At 47.6% G+C, this 17,028-nt stretch overlaps 1 protein-coding gene across 2 annotated transcripts in view; it reads right to left on the reverse strand.

Moving 5' to 3' along the window:
- Positions 1-3,572: 3,572 nt before the first annotated feature.
- LOC129326957 (zinc finger and SCAN domain-containing protein 2-like) overlaps positions 3,573-17,028 on the reverse strand; it is a 30,445-nt gene continuing 16,989 nt past the window's right edge. Inside the window, exons 4-5 of one of the 2 annotated variants that reach the window (XM_054975291.1) lie at positions 6,004-6,393; positions 3,573-5,805 (exon numbers count right to left, since the gene is read on the reverse strand). In XM_054975291.1, the coding sequence (XP_054831266.1) occupies positions 4,706-5,805; positions 6,004-6,393 (1,490 nt within the window). In that variant the 3' untranslated portion in view covers positions 3,573-4,705. Of the gene's footprint in view, positions 5,806-6,003; positions 6,397-17,028 lie in introns of both variants that reach the window. The other variant, XM_054975289.1, reaches the window with a different exon arrangement.

Raw genomic sequence — 17,028 nt, forward strand, 5'->3', positions numbered from 1 at the left:
GACAAAAACAAGAGAGGGAAAGAACAGATAAAAGTGACAATGTCCTTTAATTGGCTTTCTACTGGTTAGATACATAAGTTACAGGTTAAATGACGTCAGTATGATTTTATATACAGAATTGTTTATTAAATGCATACATTGGCATTCTCATTAAAATGTTTAGAATTTCTTTTAAAGGCTGGAATCAGGATTTCATGTCTTGTCTCTACTGCACGGCCATATCGCTCTTGTAAGAAGCAGCGCAGTTGTCATATCAAGGAGCACATTCTCTCTCCATGAAGATTCGCCTGAAGCTGCCTTATATCAAGTCAGATGTTTGGGCCACCTACTCCCCTGTTGTCTGCAGTGATTTCTGGAGCCATTTCCCACCATCTTATTTGGGTTGGCTTAGGATGGTGGAGCCTGGGATGGAACAGGGGGAATTCCTGGACTCACAGGCATGTTCTTAACCACAGAACTGTGGCCGAGCCTCACTTCCGCCCCACAGAAATCCCTTCATCCCTGTCCAAGTTCCACGTAACTGTACTGACCTCACCTCTCACCATCACAGGTTCATGAGCACAGTAACAAATGCACGCTTGTATATATCACCTCCCTGTAATTTGGAACTCTGCTTTTTTAACTTTCTCACTCATTATGCGTGGTTGGGGGAGGCATGTTGATCTACCATGTTTAGGACCGCGTGTAGAAGGCTAGGAATTGCTCAGATGGAGGGGGAAGGGAGAGCAAGCCCCTACCAGACTGACGGGCCAAGGGAAACCTGCACTTCCCTCTCGTGGAACTACCCGCGTATCCGTGTACGCGCACACACAACCCCGGGCAAGGAAGGAGCTGCTGGGTCTTGCACATCTAGGCTGCCTTGCTACACCTCCCTCCTGCTGCTCCAAAGGAATCCCAGAACAAGGGGAAAGACGATGATACCAGAAAGTATAATGCAGCCTCCAGACTCCACGTGGCTTTTGGTTTGCTTTTAGCCACCTGCAGGATCTCCGCCCCCAGCTGCACATCCATCCGCAGAAGAGTAAGCAACCCTCCTCGGGAGAGAAGGGGGCAACACGACCCCTTCCTCCCGGCTCTGCTCTGCCTGTGGGGCCCAGAGAGACTACCTTGAAGGGTTGTCCAGACGGGGAGCTTCTCCCTCACTCCCCGCTCCCCGCTCCTTACCACTCCAGTTATCCCTCAGTTCGCCTCTAGCTTCAGTCCTCCCGGTCTCCTCCAAGCAGACGGAGCCAAAAAAACAGGAAGTTGGAGGAATTTACTATTTCTCCCTTATTATCCTCTCTAGGAACCCCATCTCTGTCTGCCTCTTAACCCTTTCCTAATACTTGAGGACAGAGAGCGAAAAAAGATTTTGATCATTTTTTAAAAAAAATTCAGGAAAATATTAAATGTACCTTTTAAATCTGGCCAGGATAATCTTCTCTAATTCCACAGGTGTAAAGTCTGGCTGTGGTTGGTCGGTGGGGCCAGCAAGGCACTCTGCTCATGCTCAGAGGCATTGCCAGCCAATGGAAAACTAGGCTGACAATAAAAGGGAGTAAAACAATTTGCCCTGTAAAATGAGGAACATTCACCCACTGCTTACGAAAGATACCAATCCCTCCATAAAACAGTAGTGAATGAACTAAGGTATGAATGAATGTCTTCACGCTGTTCCTTGGGGTTCCTGAGCAAGCCCCAAATGGCAACCAACATCTTTTCTGAACAGGTTCTTCTGAGTTCATGGTTTGCCAAGTTGTAGAAATAAGGCATAGGTGTTTGTCTATTCATGGTGTCTGAATTGAAAAGGAACTTTTTGTTTATATCACGTTGCCTCTCAACCTCGAGTATCCTGTGCTTAATAAACCTTTTTGCTTGGTCGTAACCCACACTGAGCAATAATGGTTGTGATAGGCCGTAAGAGGCTAATTTCCTTTCTAGCTTTCTGGTCCAAGATGGAGTACTAATATCAGTTAGTATTAAATTAATGAGACCTTTGGGGCGAAAATTAGCATTAACCAGTGTGATATTGCTAGGATCCATAATCTGGTCTCCACAGTTGTCAGATTGCAGCATTAGTGACTCTGGAGGCCTGAAAAATTCCTCTCAATAATTTTGATTGTGTTATTTCCATTGAGGTTCACTTGGATTTAGTACTGAGTAAAGCTCAATACGTGAGTTGGGCTAAAAATTTCGCAGTAAATAATCTGAGCACAGCTGTCCCCTTACGTCTAGGAAAATTTTTGGATTGCTCCAGCAGACCTTTGAGCACTCAAGGCAGCGTGAGCAATCTGGGAATTGATTGACCCTGTCGCCTGAAAAACCACGCCCAGATACTTGAAGCATTGAACTTGTTCTATGCAGACTGAGTTCAAAAAACATGAGTGAATTCTAGGTCTTTGGGCAAAGACCATTAATTTGTTTTTTGCAAAATTAAGCTCTATGGTATTATCCTGGCAATATTGCATGAGTGAGGGCATATCTCTCCGTAGGCCAATGGGAGACCTGGAGAGAGTAACTGCATCACCTGCATAGGGAAGCACAGGAATATATCGTTTCCCCAGTTTATTTAGATAAGATACCATGTTGTCGCTGATGTGAAAGTTGAAAACTTCAGCTCCACTTCTGAGGCTGATCAGCCAGATGGGACCAGAACTACCAGAGGGTGATGCTCCCAGATACCATCTTTGCTACTTGATAGAGGGTGCTACCATCTAAGCTACTGATGGAGAGCAAGCTTGGACAATCTCCACCCCCCTCTTTCTTTCTCGGAGGAAGTCTTCCCTTACAGCCTGTGCAAAGATAACTTGTAATTTAGAAGTCAGAATCATGCAAAACCTTCCCTTTTAATTTTAAAAAGATTTCCTGTCTGATAACAGAGAATAGGTGGCGGGGGTGGGGGGGGATTAGTAATGCTCTAGATGTGCTAATAATCTCACACTTCCACCTAGAACCTGACAGCTAGAAAAGGACAGGGACTTAGGAGGTGAAAGAGGCTATCATGTATCCTCCTGGAGATGTCAGGAAAGTCTTCTTTGACCCAAAGCAGTGGGGATGTGAGCAAGCAGAGATCATAAAACCTCTCGGCAAAGAAAGGGAAGCGCTCTTTGGCTGATTACTGTGTGGAGAGGCAAGTGGTGTTCTCACAATAACAAATAATTTACACTTGGCACAGAACCAATCCAAGATGTACCATTTACCAACAAAGAGCGAGATTTCCACACCTATCAAACACATTTCTTCCAAGAAAGGTTCCTACCCCCAGCCTAAGATGTAATCCATCCAACAATCCTGCAAAGTATGTTAGTCTGAAAACTTGATAGGTTGAATGTCGTCCAACGAGTTTACAGGCCATGGATTTGAACCCAGATCCATACAGTCACAACCCAACACTCTGGCTCTAGAACTTAGTTGACCCACTTTGTGAATGTGGGCAAAGTGGTTTGGGTTCAGTTCCAGGGATCCATCGTATTATAAGTTACCTGTCCCTAGGTTCTGCAAGAGGACTGAGTTCTACATATTTATATACAATTTAAAAAGATTCACCACTGACTTACATTTGACTAACATTTTAAACATTTAATTAAGTCCAACTCATAAAAATCCCAGAAAGCATACAGAAGAAATCATACAATCTGGAATTACATAAAAATATTAATTGCCTCAATATAACCCTTCCTTAGCTGCATTTTGTTTTCTTAGATTGATAAAGAAAGAAACACCCAATGAAGGGTTCGCCAACTGCTTGGAGAGAAAAAAAGTCCTGTCCCTTTAACAGAGGCTTGAAGTGATGTCATTTACCTCCAAGGCCAGGAAAACTTCCCCTTTCCATTTCCACACACTAAGCCTGTATGAAAGGGATAGGATATCCCCCCTCTCAGGCCCATTAGCAACCCTCAGCTACATATCTTTTCAAATTAAACTAGAGAAATGAAGAGAATTTTCTCAGCCTGTTCAACAAAGGTCCAGTCTTTTTGGTAGGTATCTGTTGTTGGAAGGGTTTTTTGCTGTCTGGAAGAATTATTTTCAATAAAAAAAATGGAAAATATAAATGTTTTGCCAGTTTTCCAAATTTCAGCAAGAGTTAGGTTGGCAGATGTTCTTAAGCAGCAAATTTCACAGAGAAGGGCAACCACTAAAAAGGCCCTAAGAACTTTTTCAACTTTCGATGCCTGGGAAAGAGGAGCCTCACTGTACCCAACTATAGGGTAGTTCTAGGGAACACTGTACCCTTCTGTGGATTCTCTGGAGATCATGAAGGTCTGATCTCTGCTTCATGGTCTTGCGTTGCATTGAACATTTATGAATTTTCTCCCTGTGTGGATTCCTTGATGGTTAAAGAGGGCAGAGCTAGCTTTGAAGTTCCTGTAACCCTGACAGCACTTCCTTGCTTTCTCCCCCCGATATGTGTTTGAGGCTTCAATTATGGTTAAAGCTCTTCCCACAATCCAAGCATTAATACACTTTCTCCCCAATTTGATTTTTCTTTCTCTTTTATGGTTACACAGTAAGGTTTCTGGGCAGATGGAAAATCTTTACAAGAATTTATATGGTTTCAAATCTGTGTGAACTCTATGATCTTTAAGTTAAAAAATACGAGACAAGCTCAAGTCATAGCTTAAGTAGCTACATGGTTTCCCCTTCTGTGTATTCTTTGATGCTGTTAGAAGACAGATTTCTGACTGAATTTCCTTCAGCAGTTGGAGCATTCAAACGGTTCCTCCACTCAGTGGGTTTTTAGATGCCGCTGAAGATCACGACTCCATTTGAAGTTCTTTCCACACTCTGAGCATTCAAAAGGTTTCTCGCCTGTGTGGGTTCTTCGATGCCGTGGAAGATAGCAACTCTGACTGAATTTCTTTCCACAAATGGAGCATTCAAATTTCTCCCCTCTATGGGTTCTTAGATGCCGCTGAAGATCACCACTCCAGTTGAAGTTCTTGCCACACTCGGAGCACTGAAAAGCTTTGTTATCTTTGTGGATTCTTAGATGCTGTTGAAGATGGGAATTCTGACTGAATTTCTTTCCACACTCGGAACATTCAAATGGTTTCTCACCTGCATGGGTTCTTTGATGCTGCTGAAGACAGTAACTCTGACTGAATTTCTTTCCACACTCTGAGCATTCAAAAGGTTTCTCGCCAGTGTGGGTTCTTAGATGCCGTTGAAGGTCACTACTCCAGTTGAAGTCCCTCCTACACTCGGAGCATTCAAAACGTTTCTCACCTGTGTGGATTCTTTGGTGTGCAAGGAGCTCTGATTTGTATCTGAAACACTTTCCACATGGAAAACATTTATGTGGCTTTACCACAATACGCTTGGGAAAGTGTACAGCGGCCTTTTTTCCATCAGAGAAAGTATTTCCTGCCTCTGAACAGATCGATGGCTTCTCTTCTGAATGAATCTTTTGATGCTGAATAAGGTTTGCTTTCTGTAAGAAGCTCTTCCCACAGTCTGAGCAGCTATATGGTTTCTCTCCTGTATGGATTCTTTCATGTCTAAGGAGCTCTGATGTGCGAATGAAGCTCCTTTCCCCCTCTGAGTATTGATGGGTCTTCCTTCCACTGTGCTTTTCTAAATGGATATTATAATGGGCTTGAACTGAAAAGTTCATTCCACACTCCAAGCATTCATACATGTGAATTTCTTCATGTAAATTCCCTCCTTGGCAAGCAATGGGTTCATCCCCCTTCTCCACCATCTGGCTTCCTTTCTGCTTCTTGGGTCCACTGAGAGTCATGAAACTTCCTGTCAGCTCTTCGTTCTTGGCTTCGTCTGGTGATACCTGATGCTGTTCCTTGTCCTCCTCATTCTCCTGATCAACCCCTGTGGGAATAAAGAGAGAGACCCCATTAGCACCCACGAAAAGAGGCCTCACCTGCACAGGAAGTTCTCTCTACACTCAGAACATTTCAGTGGGTTTTTCCTGCTTTAACTTGAGGTGTCCATTAATGGACCATTTAAATGTTAATGAAAGCCTGAGAGAAAAACATTCAGCTCTTGCACATCTATACAGCTCCTCACCTGACTGAAATCTTTGCTGGGAAGGAAGGGTATTTTCACACTCCAAGTAATTATACACGTTCTCTTCTGAGTCAACTTTTTCCTGGAAAATAACATTCATGCTCTGACTGAAGGTGCTTCCAAATGCCACAGTTTCATTTTCATTTTTCCAGCACTGGCTCCTCTGGTTATCACAGAGGACTTTGTTCTTTCTGTCTTGGGCTGAGCTTTCTTCTTGGACTGAGATTTCATTCAAGCCCTCTCCTTTGAGTTTTTCCCTTATCTTTTCTGCATGACTTCCCTCCTGCCTCTCTGGTCTGTCTTGATCCCCAAAGACTTCTTCAGCTTCTTTGCTCTTGGTTTTTTCCACTGAGAACCACTGGAATTCCCTGGCTGACCCCGCTATATTTTCTGCTGGAATAAATAGAGAGAGATTCAGTCAACATACAGGCAATAAACCAAGCCACCTCTCAGGCTTTTCTAATCACAGGGTATGCAGTTTCTTTTTCAGAACTTATTGTCTCCTAAACTGAGTAGCTGGTTGACCCAATTTCTTCGCCAGGCCTTCCAGGTGAGTGGTTTCTATATTCTGCCTACCCCTTCCCTCCCCAGGTCTCCCCGTAGTTATTTTATGAGGGAAAGTGATAAAGAATCCTTCCCGCACCCTTCATGTATGTTTTGCTCCACATGTTTGACTTGCTCTGCAGGTCTTTTAATTCTCTGCTACTGAGGATTACATACATTAAGTTACCAAAATGTCGGGGGGGGCATGGCGCCAGCTCTGAGCTAGAAGGATGCTTGGAAAGAGATCTCTGTTCCTCCCCACCCTAATTCCTCATTGTAAATAGTCATAACAGAAATGAAAATCAAAAGGAAACTAAGGAAAAGACTATGGGCAAACAAAACACAAAAAAGGACAAAAACAAAGTCAAATGTCTCTAAAGGACTCACGTGTATCCATTAATGGCCCCTCAGGCCAAAACTTTAGCCAAACAACTGCGGTATTACAAACTGCATGCATCTGATGTTGGATCCAATCTAGAGTCAGATACTGAACAGGACTGCTTATTGTAAATTGATTCCTGCTCCTAATAAAGAAAAAGAGTGGAGTGTGGGTCCTTAGGTCAGCGGACAGGCAAGCCTACCCTGATCGAAAGGGCACTCTGCTCCCCTCTTCTCGTAAATGCTTAACAATGCAACGTGCAGTTTCAGCCGTCCCTGTCAGTAACTGGTTAACTGGATGCCAGCACAGATAAACATTATTTCCTTGGTCATCAGTCCTTGTGTATGCATGCTGTGCCTAAATAAAAGAGCCACTGCCTGGCTAGAGAGAGACTAGCCTTCGCAGACTGATGCTCAGAATCTTCAACCCTGTCGTGTCGTTCCTACAGACTTGCCATCTATAGTTTAAAAAAGAGAAATTAGATCAACACTCGGAGCTCAAATAAAATATAAATGGACCAACTATACGAAACTGCAAGTAAAAATGCAAGACACCATTTACCAAGCTACAGACCAGGAATCTGGAAGGCTACTCCTGCAGGACCTTGGCATTGACCTGCGATAGAATCTCGCAGAAAAGAAAAATGCCCAACCTCCTATCACCACGCAAGGGAAGTAAGATCCCAGTCAGATACAACTAGTAAGCCAAGAACAAACAAAATGAGATGTAAAAATGCAAGCTAAGAGCAAAACAAAATAATTTGTAAAAATGTAATAATGCATAAATCTTATATAAAAATAGAAGTATGGTGGGGAGGGGGCAGAACTCACATAGGGCCCCTAGTTATTTTTTTACAGTTCTTCACGTTTGGTATAAATAAATACCAATATATAGGATGTTACTCTTGAGATATAGAGAACTGTTTATCATACAAACTTAATTTAATCTTGATTATATCTTATTTAAGAAGTAAAAATACCTATTAACAATCAACCTAGATATTAGTATCAGGGAAAGAAGAGGGAATAGCGTTAAGAGGGCGGGGAAAGGGAAGGAGGGATTATTCCAGTAAAGTTAACAAGAGTTCCAATAATGGTTACAAAATCTTGGTTTTTCGTATCACTGTTGGTAACTATTGGTATCACTATTGCTAAAAATTTGACATTATAACAATCCTAATTTAATCACTTCTTTAAAAGAATCTAATTCTAAGTATCATCTTTATCAATAACCTGATTACCATCAAAAAAGAAATACAACCTTATATCAAAGCATATTCACCGGGGAGGGGGGCGTGGCGTGGCATCGACGTCTGAGAAGATGGATGCCTGAGAGCTAAGCTCTGTCCCATCCTGCTCCAAATTCCTCTAAAATCCACATCTTAACTTAATGAAAATCACCCCCAGACATGGGGAAGCACAATGAGAAGACTAAGAAGCAGAATGTCACAGTTGCAAAGCATCTGCAGAACTTTTTCCCTCCAACCCAGACTGAGCAAGCAATTGCAAGCAAAGGAAGCAACACAAGCAAAATGCAGCTGATGGGAAACGAGGTAGGAGCTCTAATGAATACCCCTCCTGACTCTGATCTAGCAACTTTGTTTGCAAGCATGGAACTTAGTATCTTAAATAAAATGACAGATCTTATAAAGCCACTCTCTAAGCAAAAATGAATAATGTTATTCAAAAGACTGATAATGCACTAGATAGTTCTCTTTGCAATCTGAAATATGCACTATGCAACAAGAGAAAGAAGAGATGCATGAAAGAATTATAAGCCTGGAACTAATAGTGCGCCAGCAGAATCTTAAATTAAGGGGGGTGAATGAGGTATTTACATCAAAACTAAATCTATCTTCGTTCCTAGCTAAATGGCTAGCCAGTTTTTTGCTGCCAAACCAAAGTGCTCCAGTAATTTCCAAAGCTTAACCTGTGGGACCCCTAAAAGCAAACAGGAAAACTCCAAGGGATATTATAGCTACGTTCCCAGATTGGGAAACAAGAAAAAGAATTCTGGAGATTGCAAGAGAACAAAAAATGCTTAAGTGTAATGAAGCTCAAATCCAGATTTTTACAGATCTTCCCAAGGAGATATTAAACAAGAGAAGAGATCTCAAACTGACTACCGAAGCATTACGTGCAGCAAAAATAAAAAGATAAATGGATCAAATACTCTACATTTTGAGTCCAATTTAAAGACAAACGTCTTTATGCATCAGACCATGAATCAGGAGAAGGATGGTTGTTGGGGGTTTTCCGGGCTGTATTGCCGTGGTCTTGGCATTGTAGTTCCTGACGTTTCGCCAGCAGCTGTGGCTGGCATCTTCAGAGGTGTAGCACCAAAAGACAGAGATCTCTCAGTGTCACAGTGTGGAAAAGATGTAGGTCATTTGTATCTACTCAGGAGGGGTGGGGTTGAGCTGAGTCATTCTGTAAGAGTTTCCCAGGGTGTGGAATGCTAATGGCGGGAGGCTTCATTGTATCCTGAGGAGGTTCTTTTGCATATGGATTGGTGCTTGATGTGCTAATCTTCTCTGCAGGGCTATTGTCGGGTGTGGAATGTTTTGTTGGCCTGGTGTTTTTCAGAACTGGAGCCCATGCTCTGTTCATTCTTAAGGTTTCTTCTTTCCTGTTGAAGTTTTGCTTATGCTTGTGAATTTCAATGGCTTCCCTGTGCAGTCTGACAAAGTAGTTGGAAGTGTTGTCCAGTATTTTGGTGTCCTGGAATAAGATACTGTGCCCTGTTTGAGTTAGGCTATGTTCAGCCACTGCTGATTTTTCAGGCTGTCCAAGTCTGCAGTGTCTTTCATGTTCTTTTATTCTTGTCTGGATGCTACGCTTTGTGGTCCCGATGTAAACTTGTCCACAGCTGCAGGGTATCCGGTATACTCCTGCAGAGGTGAGGGGGTCTCTGCTGTCTTTTGCTGATCGTAGCATCTGTTGTATTTTTCGGGTGGGTCTGAATACTGCTTGAAGGTTATGCTTTTTCATAAGCTTTCCCATCTGATCAGTAATTCCTTTGATATATGGCAAAAACACTTTTCCTGTAGGTGACTGTTTTTCCTTGGTTGTTTGATTCATCCTGGGTTTGATTGCTCTTCGGATTTCATTTCTGGAGTAGCCATTTGCCTGAAGTGCGTGGTTTAGATGATTAATTTCCTCATTGAGAAAGCGCGGCTCACATATCCGTCTTGCACGATCCACTAATGTTTTCATTATGCCTCTTTTCTGTCGGGGGTGGTGATTGGAGTTTTTGTGTAAGTACCGATCAGTGTGAGTTGGTTTCCTGTAGACCTTGTGACCTAACTGAAAGTTTGCTTTGCGGATGACCAAGGTATCCAGGAATGAGAGTTTTCCCTCACTTTCTTTCTCCATTGTGAATTGTATGTTCAGGTGGATGTTGTTGAGATGATTCAAAAACTCCATCAATTCTTCCTCCCCATGGCTCCAAATGATGAATGTATCATCCACAAACCGGAACCATACACTGGGTTTGTGGGGTGCTGATTCTAGAGCTGTTTTTTCAAAATGTTCCATGTAGAAGTTTGCTATAACTGGGCTGAGTGGGCTCCCCATGGCCACCCCATCCATCTGTTCATAGAATTCGTTGTCCCATTGGAAGTAACTGGTTGTCAGACAATGATGGAATAAGGCTGTTACATCCTCTGGGAAAATCTGATTAATCAGTGCAATAGTGTCTTTTACTGGAACCTTGGTAAACAGGGATACAACATCAAAACTGACAAGTATGTCTTGTGGATTGAGTTTCAGAGAACTGATTTTGTTGATGAAATCTGCTGAATCTTTGATGTAAGACGAGGTTTTCCCGATGTGGTCCTGCAGGAGATCTGCCGGATGTCTAGCTAATTCATATGTCGGTGAACCAATGGCACTCACAATGGGTCGGAGTGGGACTGAGTCTTTATGTATTTTGGGGAGTCCATATAGTCTAGGTGGCTGTGCTTCAGTCTTGCATAGTTTGCTGTGCGTGTCGGGATGTAGTGAGGAATTCTTGATCAGCGCATTTGTTAGCCTGGTGATTTTGCAAGTGGGATCTCGTTTTAGTTTTTTGTAGGTGGAGGGGTCCAGGAGTTCCTTAATATTCTTTTTGTATTCCTCCGTTTTCAAGATCACTGTAGCATTGCCTTTATCAGCTGGTAGAATGATGATGTCTGGATCTGCATTGAGGGTCTTGATGGCATTTCTCTCCTTGCGTGTTATATTGCTGGTGGGAAGCTTTGCCTTTCGTAGAATCCTGGCTGTCTCTCCTCTTATTTCCTCAGCTTCCTCTTCAGGTAGATGACGGATGGCAGCTTCTACATTTGCAATGATGTCTTCCACAGGAATTCTGGTGGGGGTGACTGCAAAGTTTCCTCCCTTTGCCAAGATGGAGGTTTCTTCTGGTGAGAGTTGACGGTCTGTCAGATTGATGACAATGCGTGCATTGTCGAGCATTGGGCTTGTCTGTCTTTTTTCCTGTAGTTTGTTAAACTTCTGCTTCTGTCTGGATGTGTGGTTGGTAAACACTTGTTCCATCTTCCTGTAGGTGAGATTATCGACCTTGTCCCAATCCTGACTTCTCATTTTATGGCTGGTGTTGATATGCAAGCAAAATAGCTCCTTGTCTGTGGCAGCAAGTTCTCTGCGGGTAGTGTGGATTCTCTCACGTAAGAGGGCCTGTTCTAGACGGTCATAAATGCGGTTCGCCTGTGTGGTTTTGAAGATTCTTTTAGTTGTGAGAAAAGATGGAATGGTTCTTGTGTCCCTGCAGCGTAGAAGAAAGGTCAAAGAACAGAGTAGATGTGCTTTCTTTTTCCAAGTGTTTCCAATCTTCGGGTCTGTTGGAATGTTTCCTCCCCGTAGAGGTGTTCGATGTATTGTCGAAGGCTTTCACGGCCGGAGAACGATGGTTGTTGGGGGTTTTCCGGGCTGTATTGCCGTGGTCTTGGCATTGTAGTTCCTGACGTTTCGCCAGCAGCTGTGGCTGGCATCTTCAGAGGTGTAGCACCAAAAGACAGAGATCTCTCAGTGTCACAGTGTGGAAAAGATGTAGGTCATTTGTATCTACTCAGGAGGGGTGGGGTTGAGCTGAGTCATTCTGTAAGAGTTTCCCAGGGTGTGGAATGCTAATGGCGGGAGGCTTCATTGTATCCTGAGGAGGTTCTTTTGCATATGGATTGGTGCTTGATGTGCTAATCTTCTCTGCAGGGCTATTGTCGGGTGTGGAATGTTTTGTTGGCCTGGTGTTTTTCAGAACTGGAGCCCATGCTCTGTTCATTCTTAAGGTTTCTTCTTTCCTGTTGAAGTTTTGCTTATGCTTGTGAATTTCAATGGCTTCCCTGTGCAGTCTGACAAAGTAGTTGGAAGTGTTGTCCAGTATTTTGATTGCTCTTCGGATTTCATTTCTGGAGTAGCCATTTGCCTGAAGTGCGTGGTTTAGATGATTAATTTCCTCATTGAGAAACATGGAACATTTTGAAAAAACAGCACCAGAGAGATCTCTGTCTTTTGGTGCTACACCTCTGAAGATGCCAGCCACAGCTGCTGGCGAAACGTCAGGAACTACAATGCCAAGACCACGGCAATACAGCCCGGAAAACCCCCAACAACCATCGTTCTCCGGCCGTGAAAGCCTTCGACAATAAATCAGGAGAAGCTTTACTGCAGAAACTGGACATTACCTCAACTGACCTATCAAAATCTGCACAAAAAAGAAAACTCATTCAGCCACCTACTCCTCATAAAGGAAGCAAAATTCCAGTTAGAAACAACTGAGCCACAAAATGGAAAGCATTCCAGAGTCAAGAAACACTGATTTTTTTTTTCTTTCCTTAAAAACTGTATAAGCGGGGAAGGGGGAACAATCAAAACTTAGAAATCATAGTTTAAAATGTAACAAGCAGTTTGTGCTAACCAGCAGTATTGAGGTTTTTGGGGGGTGGGGGGAGCCAGTTTTCTCTTGCTCCCAACAATGACAGCCCCTTGTACTTCTGTTCAACAGACCCAAAGGAGGATACTTCCCATAGGGTCTCTCAGAGGCTGTACATATATCATATTTTTAGGTTTAGCATTTGGTATGTAAATCGCTTGCAATTGGTTGTTAATTTGAGTTCAATCGTTTTTGTGGGATGAAACGGGGGGAGGGAGGTATAAACATATCGTTATTAATAATATATAGCCTTTTAGATGGGTGGTGGGTAGGGGGTAAAATTTTCACTGTTATTTTATAGATAGATTTCTTTTTAAAGGGTTTTTGTAAGAACGTAGAAATTCCTTTTTCATAGGACTAGAGATAGTCACAACTTTATAAGCCCTATTAAATGTTGCACTGTTGCTAATTGTATTACTCAGTTATGGGCAGCCCAATCCTAAGAAGGGCACGGAAAGTGAACAGGAACCGAACTAAGGCTTGCGAGGGCGCATCTAGCCCGTACGCCCGCGTAAGTGGCCTTCCGCTCGCGCTGGGACGCGGCGCTGGCCCGCCGGCGGGCCAGCACCGGTGCAAGCCACAGGCGCCCGGGCGGCGGCGCAGAAGTGGCGTAGAGCCCTACGCCGACGCAGGGGGGGGCGGGGAGCAAGGCGGGGTCGGAGTTAGTCCGCTCCCTAAGCTCCTCCAGAAGCGGGAACGCCCACAGCGGCGCAAAAAAGCTACGCCACGGAAAAAGAAGGCGTAGCCCATAGGCGTCCATGGAACGGCGAAAAATCAGCCCCCTCTCTGAGCGCCTCGCCCCGCCCCTATGGCCCGAAGGAGCATAGGATGAGAACTATCCCGGGGACCAATCAGCGTGCGCGCCCGGCATGGACGAGCCCCCCTCTCTGCACCCAATCACCTGCGACCGCGCCCTACAAAACATCCGGCCAGCGCCGCCCAAACCCCCAGGTAAGTGAGCACTCGGCCGGAGGCTCTGCCCGTCTGCTGAGTGGCATTGCCCCTTTGAAAACCGAAACGGGCTGAGGGCATTCACATTGGCAGGCGCAGAATGCACTCAGGGGACTTTGCGAAAAACTGGGGGAACTTCGCATAAAGGGGAAGAGGTGCCTAACTGCCTAACTCTCTTTCTACCGTGATAGAAAGAATGACTCCACAGCTAACTGATGCATGCTAGTTGCTTCTAACTAAGCACAAACAAACTAACCCTTCCGTGGCAGAAGGGAATGACACTTTGCAAATTAACCGCATGCTCTCCCGTTTCCTTGCAGGTGCCCTGACTCTTGCGCTCCCACCTGGTGATGACCGACAGAGCGCTGACAGGTAAGGAGGAGGTGGGGGGGCATTCCGCAGATTAGTGCAAACCGCCCATTCACCTGAACCCACCCGCTCACTTGCCGCTTTGGGTGAGGCCCAGCAGGGGTGGGGGGCAACCATGCCCGCCCCTGGCTGCCTCAGAGGCAGGCGCCTCGAAAACCACATGTGGCCAGGTGTTTGTTGTGACCAGCTCATTCTCTCCCTTAAAGGTAAAGGCTTGCCAAGGCCGAGTGCATCCTCACCAGACCGTCATGCATCAGCTGCTGCCCTCGACCATGTGCAACCCCCCCCCCGGATGGCGGAGTGTGGGGCTTGCCTTGCCAGTGGAACGAGGCAAAGCCCACACGTGTCTTTTTCCCCCACAGGCACGTCCAGGGCATGGCTGCTCCCCCGCGCCCCGCCCTCCCCAAACATCTCTGACGGACGGTTGGCTGCAGCCCAGGAAGCACCGTCGCGCCGCGGCCTGCATCCCAGCCCCGCCCCTCCGAGCGGGAAGGAGGGCTGTGTGGAATGCTCCAGCTCCCTCGCCAGCCTAAACGCAAGCCCGCTCTTTCCAGTGCAATAAAACGAGATGTACAACAACTGTTTTCTGTGTCTGCGAGTCTGACTTCGTCCTCCGCCCCTCCCCCAACACTCCCGTCACATCTCCCCACCTGCACATTGCCACAAATGTATCCGACACACCCCGTCTTGCCTCCCCGCCCCCTTCCTCCCTCCTCCTCCCCCCCTCCTCCTCTGTATTTGACCAGTGTCTGTACCACCCATCTGCCGAAGAGAACTTGATTCTCAGAAGCCTATGCCACAATAAAATTGGATAGTTTTAAAGGTGCTATGGGACCCTTTTTGAATTCGCTACCACAGGCTAACACGGCTAACCCCCCTGCATCTATGGCCAGGTAGAGGGTTGGGGCGGGGCATGTGAGCGGGGAGGGGGATCAATCCCCGGTGGGGAGAATAGCTGGCACCCGATAAGCAAGGGAGAGGGTGGTGCGAGCTGCCGCTGCAAGGGAGCGGGAGATGGCAGGGGAAACGGTCCGCTCGCTGGAATCCTAGCCCCCACCAATGGAGAATCCAGGGTGGTGGCAGGCGGATGCCATATCCCGGGCAGGAGGTCTCGCGCGCCTGGGGAGGGTCGCCCCCATCGCAGCCGCAGCCCCAGCAACACAGTCCCATGAGCGGCCGCCTCCCAGAGTGGGTCCAGCCCCTCGGGCGTCTGCAGCAGCCCCATTGGTCATTCCACCCCAGGGCGTCCTGCCTCGCATCCAATCCCGTGGAGCAGTTGCCAGCCTCCCACGCCAACAGGCCATGGTTGTTGGGAGGGGTGGGGTGTGTCCGAGGCTGCGCGTGGCTCCGCCCTGGCTCGGCGCCGTCTCCTGCGTTCAGCAATTGTGGCCACTCGCGTTGCCCTGCCGGGGGGGGGGAACCACTCCGAGGCTGCCAGCCCCGCCAATCCTGCAGGGAAGGCCGCTGGCCCCGCCCACAGGGGCAGTGGAAGAGCGCATCAGCTGCGCAAAGTGGCTAAAATGCGGGAGCCCGAGGCCTCCCGGCTGGCTGCCACAGCGTGCCCCTTCCCCGGCCGGGCCATGCAGGCTGGGTGGCCACCCCAGGCCCGGGAGGGCCCCCCGATGGCAGGTTGCGTGACTGCCCCAGCTCAGGGCGGCATGCCAGGCAGGGCAGGTGCGTTAGGGCAATATGGAAGACATGCCAGAGCGGCCCCTGGCCAGTCCTTGTGCATCCTAAGCCCCCCCCCCCCTTGGAAGGGATGCGCTGTCACCGCGGGCCTGGTCATGCGCTCATGGTGCCAGGGCAGGATATGGCTGGCAGTTCACCAAAGTATCGCAGGCAGACACGGGTCCATGTGTAGATGAGCTTTATTCCCAGTCCCACGGCGCAACGTACAGCCAGGCCCAAGGGTTCACGTCCCGCAAGGATGCACTTGAGCAGCACAGCATCCCCGCAAGGGAAGAGGGCCCTGGGGCCATAGGAAGCCAACCACCACGGCCCCCTCCCCTCCAACCCACAGGTCTGAGACGGGGGGGGGCCTGTGCTGAACCTATCCATGAACTATGCAGCTGCCAGACAGAAGATAGGGAATTGTTACATCTCAGACCCTCCAAGGTCATGCCGGCGGGCGGTGTAGTTCGGTGGGCAGCACAGAAACACTATACCCACAGCGGTCCCGGCTGCATGGAGGGCGACGGGTGGCGGGAGCAGTGGGCGGCCAGGCTCGGGGCCCAGCTCATTGCCAAGGCTGCCGGGAATGACCTCCTGGCAGATGAGGGTGCGATGACTGCGCGGCCAGTTTACCTGGAGGAGCTCTTCCCTGGCCGTGCGGAGGAGGCCCACCTCATACGAGCGTGGCTAGACACGGCGCTGTGCGAGGTGGAGCATGACCTCCTGGAAGAGGAGGTGGCTGCGGGCCCTGCGCGCAGTAAGTCAGGGTCCTCGGCGCCATCCAGGGAGCCTCCTCCGCTGCCACAGAGGGCAGGCCATAAGGGCCCGGAGGCGTCCCAGCCACTTCCGTCGAGGCGCAGGTTGCAGGTGCTTGCAGCAGATGCCGGGCTGCCACCAACGGGTGCCCCCCCTCCCTCTCTCCCCCCTCTGCAGGGACCATCAATGACCGGTGGATGGCTGCCATGGACCGGGTTCACGGGGCATTCCAGCAGGCGCGGGCAGCGGCACCATGTGAGTCTCGCCAACAGGAGGGGCACGGGCATGTGGGGTGGGGCGGCCTGCGGCCGCGACAACAACCCCAGAGCCCACAGGGGCCCTGACGCTCCCATCCCCCACCTCTTGCCCCCACAGCGGCGCCCGCCCGGAGCCCCTCGCCAGATGAGGAGGAACTTGGGAGGGGCTTC

The sequence above is a fragment of the Eublepharis macularius genome, chromosome 4 (assembly GCF_028583425.1).
Source record: "Eublepharis macularius isolate TG4126 chromosome 4, MPM_Emac_v1.0, whole genome shotgun sequence".
Taxonomy (NCBI): domain Eukaryota; kingdom Metazoa; phylum Chordata; class Lepidosauria; order Squamata; family Eublepharidae; genus Eublepharis; species Eublepharis macularius.